At 39.7% G+C, this 9,594-nt stretch overlaps 1 protein-coding gene across 3 annotated transcripts; it reads right to left on the bottom strand.

Moving 5' to 3' along the window:
• Positions 1–3,069: 3,069 nt before the first annotated feature.
• Positions 3,070–7,627, bottom strand: LOC144716151 (Pentatricopeptide repeat (PPR-like) superfamily protein). 3 transcript variants are annotated; one of them, XM_078591211.1, is made up of 4 exons: positions 7,453–7,627; positions 3,985–6,907; positions 3,667–3,741; positions 3,070–3,521 (listed from the first exon to the last, which is right to left on the bottom strand). In XM_078591211.1, exon 2 carries the CDS (start codon positions 6,520–6,522, stop codon positions 5,164–5,166), a length of 1,359 nt encoding a protein of 452 aa, XP_078447337.1. In that variant the 5' UTR covers positions 6,523–6,907; positions 7,453–7,627; the 3' UTR covers positions 3,070–3,521; positions 3,667–3,741; positions 3,985–5,163. The 3 variants fall into 3 exon arrangements, with proteins under 3 accessions (XP_078447337.1, XP_078447336.1, XP_078447338.1); XM_078591210.1 differs by lacking the exon at positions 3,070–3,521 and having other exon boundaries at positions 3,557–3,741; XM_078591212.1 differs by lacking the exon at positions 3,070–3,521 and having other exon boundaries at positions 3,557–3,729.
• Between the last annotated feature and the right edge of the window lie 1,967 nt (positions 7,628–9,594).

Genomic DNA, 9,594 nt, shown 5'->3' with positions numbered 1-9,594 from the left:
TTAAGGGAATATCATATAACTATTTTTGGTTAAATTAATATTCAAATAATGAAATAATTCATCCTAAAAATACTCTAAATTAGGGCTTATCAATTTGCATACTTATAATACTGTTCCAAATATCTTATTGACTCGTCAAATTGAACGCTTTCCTATATATGTGGAGAAGATTAATCAAATCTCATATCTTTCTCTCCAAATTAGATCACGTATGATAACTGAATATTATCTGTAACAGTAATTTATCAAGAAGTTGAAAATTCATTACCTACTTATTAATGGAAATTCACTTGAAATTTAATAACTTAATCATGTAAATAAATACATCAGTGAAAACATTCATCCAAATCCAATCGATGTCATTGGTTTTACTCATTTTTTCTACTAGCTAAAATCTCAATACTATATAGTTTTTTCGTTGATACTGAGTTCATGTTCAATTGGATCTGGAAACTGTCTCATAGTTATTTTTTTTAAAAAAATACATCAACAACTAAATAAAGAAGAGGATAATGCTATATTTGGATAGAAAGCTTTTAACTTTTTTATGATTTAAAGAAATTAACCATAAAATGGAAATAAAAGTAAATAATTTTCGATTTTTTTATTTTATAACATTTCTTACACAAAAAGGGAATGGCATAATTCATCTGAAGAAGTTTATCTTCCAAATATATGCACTTTATACATTGAAATTGATGAATCTGATTTTTCCCAAAGACCAGGATTTGCATCTAATACAAATACCATGTGTGAGGCTAGGAATGAAGGTTCATGATGTTCGATTTGGAAATTTATCCTTCAGTTGTTAATATTGTATTTTTTGTAAAATTCACTTAAATCTAAAATATGTTTGAAATTTTATTATCATTAATTTCTAGGATTATCTCATTAGGAATTATTTGGGCTCCTGGTTGCAAAGCAGCATGGTCACAATATACAGTAATATTTGACATTTCATACATTATCCACAACCATCTATCAAAAAACTATAGAAAACTACTTTTGATTTTTATTACACGTAATATTCAAGTCAATCTTGGTTTTACTAGAATATTGAATAACCATTTTGTTTTCTCACTGATTACCCAAAATATACATGATTCCCAAATTTCTAGACAAATGAAAAACTTTTCTAGATGGAATGTATTATGGGGCATCTTTACCGACTAAAGGAAAAATTACATATTTCTAAAATATATTATAAAATTATTCAGTAATTCACTTAATAGCCTAAAAGTATTTGATAAAATTTTTTATAAACATTATATCATACCCAAAAGCAATTAGGAAAACTTGGTTATACTTGACATAAAAGTATGAGGCAGGATTTTTAAACAATTGAATTTAGTGTAATATAATTCTGAAAAACTCTCTCTCCTTGTGACCCAATGCCAACAATGATTATTTTCCGACATTAATATTAAAGTATCTTTATTTAAATTTTTAATGAGTAATTTAGTATAAAGAAATAAAAATATGAATACCTTACTATCATTTCCTGTTGATTTTTCAAGTTATACTAAATGTAACCTTGACATATGCCATGAGGATTACACTAATGGAATATATGGGCTGGAAACCAATTTCACATTAAATGTCTTGTTTAATATTAATTTATTTAATTCATGTGACATGATTTTAATGAAGTTCAATAATATATTCAATGATTAATGGATTATGATGATATAGTAATACATTGATTAGTGAAATATTTGAGATACTAATAGCATATCAAATTTGATAATGCTTTAGGTGATTTGATGATCACTTTTGGTCTGTTTCAAAGGTCTGCTATAGTTTTGGTTTGATTTCCACTGCAAATAATCTTAAGATTGTTGATCATAGCCATCAGAATCCAACATACACATTCCAAATGGGGCTCTGAAATGAGAATGTTATGTTGATCTTCTCTTGATCTTCAGGAGAAATTGTTTTACGAAAATAATGAAAAAATGATTATTCTCCCCAAATATTTATTTAAGAACTTCATCTCTAATGAATGTAATTGGTTTAGAGTCCCTCTTCCTCTTAACTCTTAATGATAGTTAAAACACATTTATTATAAAATACTGCTTTACTCACAATTATATTATTTATTTGTCACAGGGAAGATCTTCTGCTGAGGTTTGGGAGAGAGGGAAGAACTGTAACTTCGATATTCTTCTTGACTGCTCACCTAAAATGTGGGCTACCCTAATTTAGAGAAAACATACATGAAGGGAAAAGATCGAAATGATGTTTCGGTTCGTATCAGTATTATCATTATTTTTGAATGCCCATTTTTTGAATGTCTAGGTGAAACATAGTGTTCATTCATTTGATCACAATTTGTGCTTTTTTTACCCTGCTATCAAACTTGGCAAAAACAAATCACAGATTATGCTCAGATTAATGAAGACTATGCTTCCAAGATACTATCAACCTCTAAGATACAGATATGTATATATATGCAGCATGTAATATTTTGAGTAGGTACCCAATTAATTATTCACCTTCAGACAAGTTTGTGCTCATTTTCGAGACCTTCAGCCTTCGACTTTCTACTGTGACACAATGACACCTTTGCGGATAACACCGCTGACCACGAGATTTTATATTTGTTCTTCGTTCATTGTTCACTTCGTGAAGTGACCTCAGAACATGGGACCCCCATTAAGCTCACTAAATAAGACCAACAAAAGAAATCATTCACTACACCTCGATATAGATCCGGGACGCGGACGAGACGGTTTTTTCACCCGGGACGAAAAAATCGTCCCGTGCGGGGGCACAGACAAAGTCCGGGACAAAAATTCGTCTCAGGGACCACCGGACGAGACGGTTTTCATCCCGTGCGACGAAAAAACCATCCGTCCGGATGGCTCGGACGATGGACGGACGAACCTGGACGGAAAACCGCGGATTCACATACGACGGTTGAGATGCTGCCACATGGCCTCGTTAGGACAATTTATAACACATTATAATCTATTATAATATATTAAACATATTAAATGTATTTTTTCGTCTGGGACGAATTTCGGGACGAAAATTCGTCCCGGGAGGACTGAACGGGACGAAAAATTGTCGCGAGGTTATTGGACGGGACGGTTTTTTGTCGGTGGACGAAAAACCGTCCCGTGCTTCGTCCCTGAGCTAACATCGGATGTAGGGTGGGACGAAATTCATCCCCGTCCCATCCTTCGTCCATGTCCGGGACGATCCGGAGCTATACACCTCGAGGAACCTAATGCTGGAGCACGCCCATACCAAAACAGTGTCATCCACGAAGATATAAATGTATATATTCACAGACATCTCATCCTAGGGTTAGTTTCATCACGTTAGTCCTCTAGGGGTATTTTAGTCATTTGGGGTTTGACAGGTATTCCTCTCCAATGGGCATACCTCCTTTTGGGAGGGAAGCAAAGAAGTTTTTATCAAGAAGTTGAAGTGAAGTTGAACTCCGCCCCTACGGAGTCCACCTTGCCGCTCTCCCGCCTCTCTCTAGGCTAGGAGATGACATCCACCGCGTCCCTCTTTCCCAAGGATAATAGCCAGGTTATTATCAACATAAAAAAATGATATTTCATCATTTAGAAATTAACTAAAATGCTATCAAACCACAAAAAGCATGGAATTTAGCAAAAAGGGTGGCCCAAATGCCATTAGAAATCATCAAACCTGGGCGATGGGAGCACATCCAATTCCATGAAAATAACTTGGTTCTAAAATGCAATCTGATTCCTGCGAGAAATCCTAGCATCGAAAAAATATTCTACTCAGATTTCATGAGAAACAAGGAGAAAGCTTCAGTCAAGCTTAAACAAGCATGCTTCATTAAGTCAAAAAGAAAGGAATGCTTCGGTAATTCATCCATCCATCATTACTACCGTAAAAAATCCAGGAGGAAGATCGTATTCGAAGATTTTAAGAGCATGAAGCTTCATTCTTTAATAGATTGATCTATGTTCTAAAAGAGGCGAATCAAAATGGACGTACCCGTGCGGCTGAGATGCCGCCAACTTGAAGATCCATGGAGATCAACAACCCTCGGATGATGACCGAGAGAGACAGAGGGTATTCTTGATCTGATTCTCCTTTTCCTTGAACCGAGCAGCATCGAGAACTCGGGCAGACGTTCTTCGGAGATTCAATGGACTCGATGAAGCTTGAAACAATCTTCCGAGCAAGGATAATCCATAAATGCCAGCAGTTATGAGATAATGATCAAGCATCACAGAGCCCGTTCTTCATTTAATCCTATCCTTTTGAAGAGTTGGAAACAAGAATTGATGAAACTTGAAGCATAATCTTCTGAGCAAGGAAAACCGAAGGCTGTGTTCATCAGGAAATAACAGATAATGCTTCCTCTGATCGGGACCACTTCCTTTGAACTTACCGGACTGGATAATCACGGCAACAGATTTGATCTTCCAAACGAGGAGAATCCATGGTTGCTCGTTCATCAGAGATTCCCGGATTATGATCGAACGAGACAATCTGTTTTTGATTCGATCCACTTCCTCTGAACGGACTGGACTGGCCTGGATAATCAGGGCAACAGATTTGATCTTCCAAACGAGGAGAATCCATGGCTTCTCGTTCATCAGAGATTCCCGGATTACGATCGACCCAGACAATCTGTTTTTGATTCGATCCACTTCCTCTGAACGGACTGAACTGGCCTGGATAATCAGGGCAACAGATTTGATCTTCCGAACAAGGAGAATCCATGGCTGCTCGTTCATCAGAGATTCCCAGATTACGATCGACCCAGACAATCTGTTTTTGATTCGATCCACTTCCTCTTAGAACTGACTGGACTGGACTGGATAATCAGGGCAACAGATTTTGGATCTTCTGAAGAGGGAGAATCCATGGCTGCTCGTTCATCAGTGATTCTCAGATTATGATCGACCAAGACCATCTGTTTTTGATTTGATTTAATCCACTTCTTCTGAACGGACTGGATAATCAGGGCAACAGATTTGATATTCTGAACGAGGAGAATCCATGGCTGCTCGTTCATCAGCGATTCTTAAGCAAGACAATCTGCTCAACTGAGCCAACTGGAACCGAGAATCAGGGTAGATGATTCCCCAGAGATGCAACGAATTTGATCTTCCAAGCAAGGAAAATCCAAGGAGATCAGCAAAATTCTCTGCTTTCTTCCTCTGATCAAGGCAGACGGAACTTGGCCTTCACAATCTCCCATCTGAGCTTCCTTGCAAGGACCTTGCACCTTGAAAACCGCAGCCCGGCAAGAACCAGGCGACGAACAGCGCGAGGCAACTGAACCCCCTCCCTCAGACCAGACACCATCACCGTGGAAGCTTCAAGAAACCTCCCACTTCTAGCAAGCCCCCTCAGCAACGCCGAATAAGTGAAGCAATCCTTCTTCTCCAATCCCTTGAACACCGCCATAGCGAGATCCACCGATCCTCTTCTACACAGAGCCTGGATGAAGCAATTCCACGCCACCAGATTCCCACCACTGGATCTCATCAAGATCTGGTGCGCCTCCAAGATCCGATCGTTCCTGCAGAGCCCATTCACCGCGATGGAAACAGTGTAATCGTCGATTTGGCGCACCTGGTCGAGCAGATGGAGAGCAGCGGCGACGTCCCCCCGCTTGAAGCAGAGATCGATCTGGAGATTGTTGCAGGCCGCGTCCAAGACGACGGACTTCTCCAGCCTCTTGAAGAGCGCGGCGGCCTCCTCCAGCCGTCGGATCTTGATCAGAGCGGCGGCGGCGGCGCAGCAGGCGAACGGGTCTTGGCGGGAAAACTGGAATTCAAATTCCTCCGCCAGGCGGAGCCCCTCCCGCCACCGCCTCCGCCGGAAGAAGCTCTTCATCATGGCGGTGAGGGTGATGGCGTTGGGGGAAATTCCCAGAGAAGAGAGCTCCTGGAAGAGGGCTAGAGCTTCCTTCAACCTCCCGGATCTCCCCAGGCCGTCGATCAGGGCATTGTAGGAGACGAGGACCGTCGGATCGGCGCCATCAGGGTTGATCTTCTGGATCCTGCGGAGGAGCTGCAGGGCGCCGTCGACGTCGCCGGACTTGCAGAGGCCGTTGATGAGGATGTTGAAGGTGGTGGGGGAAGGTGGGAATCCGGAAGCTTCCATGGCAGAGAGAACGCCATGGACGAGCTCGGGGCGGCCGGATTGGAAGAGGCAGTGGATGAGGGAGTTGTAGGAGGAGAGGTCTGGGGTAAGGCCGTGGCTACGCATCTCGGAGAGGAGGGAGAGGGAGAGGGGGAGGAGGCGAAGGCGAGCGGCGGAAGAAAGGAGGGAGTTGTAGGAGACAAGGTTGGGGGAGAGGCCGGCGTGGCGCATGCGGGAGAGGACGGCGTAGGCGGCGTCGAGGTTGACGAGGTGGGAGTAGGCGGAGATCAATGTGTTGTAGGAGATGGCGTCGGGGAGGGAGCCGAGGCGGATGGCGTCGATCAGCAAGGTCTCTGCCATATCCAGGCGCTGAGCTCGGCAGAGGGCCGACAGGGAGATGTTCATCAGCCTCGTGCCCACGCGCGAGGACATTTTGTTGGGATTGAACGGGGAAATTGGGTTTGAGAGAAGGTTAATCTGAGTTGCGCATCAGAGTTGCACAGCCGAAGGAATGAAGAGTGTAGTCTTCTTGATAGGGAAAATCGAATTTGAGAGGAGTTTAATCCGATCTGTGGATTTAGGAAGAGGTGAAGAATGGAGTCAGATGGCATCAGAATTGCGCAGCGGAAGGGATGAAGAATGCTGACTTCTTGACGGGGAAATCGAATTTGAGAGGAGTTTAATCCGATTTGTGGATTGAGCAAGAGAAGAAGAATGGAGTCAGATGGCATCAGAATTGCGCAGCGGAAGGGATGAAGAATGCTGGCTTCTTGACGGGGAAATCGAATTTGAGAGGATTGGAGTAGGTTAATCCGATCTGCGGATTGCAAAAGAGATGAAGAATGAAGTCAAATGGCTCCAAAATTTAGATGAAGGATGGTGCAAAGAATATCTTCTTCAAATTCAGTTTGCCTTGCAGCATCAAAATAAAAAAGAAGAGATGATAAAAGGAATCAAAACAATCACCATAACGGCTGCCTCCAAATTGAGAAGAAACGACGAAAAAGCAAAACTGCCGAGTTCTCGCAGCGATTCAGTTCGCCTTGCAGCATCAAAATAAAGAAGAAAATATGATAAACAGAATCAAAACAATTACCATGCCGGCGGCCTCAAAATTAAGAAGAAAGGATGAAAAATTCAGCAAAAAATGCAAAACTGTCGAGTTCTCGCAGCGATTCGGTTCGCCTTGCAGCATCAAAATAAAAAAGACGAGATGAGAAACGGAACCAAAACAATCACCATGCCTTCTGCCTCAAAATTGAGAAGAAACGACGAAAAATCTAAAATTGTCGAGTTCTCGCAGCGCTTCAGTTCGCCTTGCAGCATCAAAATAAAAAAGAACAAACGAATCAAAACAATCACCTCGCCGGCGGAATCCGAATCAAGATGAAGATGCGAGGAATGGCGTCGCTGAATCGAATCTTAGCAGTTCTTCGACAGTCGGCGACGATCGACTGAGCGGCGCCGGAGATGGACGGCGGTGCGTGGCGGCGCCGCCCCCTTCTCTGGCCGGAAGAGCAAGCCATTTAAAAAAGAAAGGCCGCCGGGCGGGGGTTTATATAGTCCGTTGGGAGGGGGCGGGACGGGACGGGACGCATTAGGCGCCCCCGTCCCGTCCCGTTCGCCTTCTTAGACAGGGAGTTTGACGGACCCGTCAAAGTCGAAGGAGAAAAGTAAAAAGGAAATGTCATCGAAAAAATAAAAAAAAAAGAAAAAAGGGAAGATGAACAGAACAAAAAAAAAGAAGAAAAAAAAGAAGAAAAAAAAGAAAGGAAGATGAAAAGAAGAGAAGAGGAAAAGAAACAGATGATGAAGAAGAAAAGAACAGGAAAAGGGAAGAATATGAAATATTAATGAAATAAGAAGAAAAGAAGAATGTGAAAAAATTAATGAAATAAGAAGAAAAGAAGAATATGAAAACACGAACAAAGGATGAAGAATAATTAATAAAATAACAAGAAAAAGAAAAGAAGAAAGGAAGCTGACAAGAAAGAGGCGAGAAAAATGAACACGCAAAGGGTAATGAGAGCAGAAGAGGAAGAGCAGAGGAAAAGAATATGAAAATAAGAATAAAAGATGAAGAAGAAAGAAAGATAAAAAGAAAATAAAAGAAGAAGAAAAGAAAAACAGAAGAAAGGAAGATGAGAAGAAAAATAAAAAGACAAATAAAGTAAAACAAAAAATATGAAAATAATAAGAAAGAAAGATGAAAAGATTAATACCACAAGAACAAAAAGGAGCAAGAGAAGAAGAAAGGAAGATGAAAAGAAGAAGAGAATAAGAAAAGAGAAAAGGAATAAGAAAATATTGATAAAGACTAATAAAAGAAGAATAAAAGAGGAGATTGAGGAGAAGAAAAGAAATCGATAATGAAGAAGAGAAGTAAAAGAGAAGAATAAAAACAAGAAAGAAATATGAAAAGATTAAGACAATAAGAAGAGAAAAAGAGAAGAAGAAGAAAATAAAAAAGAGAAGAATATGAAAATAAGAAGGCAAGATGAAAATATTAACAAAATAAGAAGAAGAGAATAAGACAAGAAGAAGAAAAAAAAAGAGAAAATATGAAAAGAAGGGAATATGAAAAGATTAACATAATAAAAATAAGAGAAAAAGAGAAGAATATGAAAAGAAGAAGGGAAGATGAAAAGATTAACAAAATAAGAAGAAGAGAATAAGAAAAGAACAATAAAGAAAAAAGAGAAGAATATGAAAAGAAGGGAAGATGAAAATATTAACAAAATAAAAAGAAGCGAAAAAGAGAAGAATATGAAAAGAAGAATGCAAGATGAAAATATTAACAAAATAAGAAGAAGAGAATAAGAAAAGAACAAGAAAGGAAAAAGAGAAGAATATGAAAAAAAGAAGGGAAGATGAAAAGATTAACAAAATAAGAAGAAGAGAATAAGAAAAGAAGAAGAAAAGAAAGATAAGAATACAAAAAGAAGAAGGGAAGATGAAAATTAACAAAATAAAAAGAAGAGAATAGGATAAGCAGAGAAAAACAAAAATAGAAGAATATGAAAAGAAGGAAAGAAAAAGAGAAGAGTAAGAAAGGAATGTGTAAAGATTAATAAAGGAACTAGAAGAGAGAAGAAAAGAAAAAGAGAAGAATAAGAAAGGAATGTGTAAAGATTAATTAAAGAAGTAGAAGAGAAGAAGAAAACAAAAAAGAGAAGAATATGAAAAGAAGAAAGGAAGATTAAAAGATGCATAAGAGAAGAAGAAAAGACAAATAAAATAAGAGAAGAAGAAATGAAGATTAAAATAAAATAATAAGAGAGAAGGGGGGGAGTGGCAAGTGGTAACTGGGGGAAGGCCCAGATTGACTCTTGGATTGTATTTGGACCAACCTCTGGGAGGGTGGGAGGGTGGGAGGGAGAGAGACAGAGAGGAAGGGAGGGAGGTAGAGAGAAAGAGAGAGAGGGGGAGAAGGAGAGAGAGAGAGACAGGGAGGGAGAGAGAGGGAGAGAGGGAGGGAGGGAGAGAGAGGGAGAGAGGGAGAGA

Source organism: Wolffia australiana, chromosome 20 (genome assembly GCF_029677425.1).
Source record: "Wolffia australiana isolate 7733 chromosome 20, ASM2967742v1".
Classification (NCBI taxonomy): Eukaryota; Viridiplantae; Streptophyta; class Magnoliopsida; order Alismatales; family Araceae; genus Wolffia; species Wolffia australiana.
The sequence above is the reverse complement of the archived record's forward strand: the minus strand, read 5'-3'. Positions and strand labels throughout refer to the sequence as shown.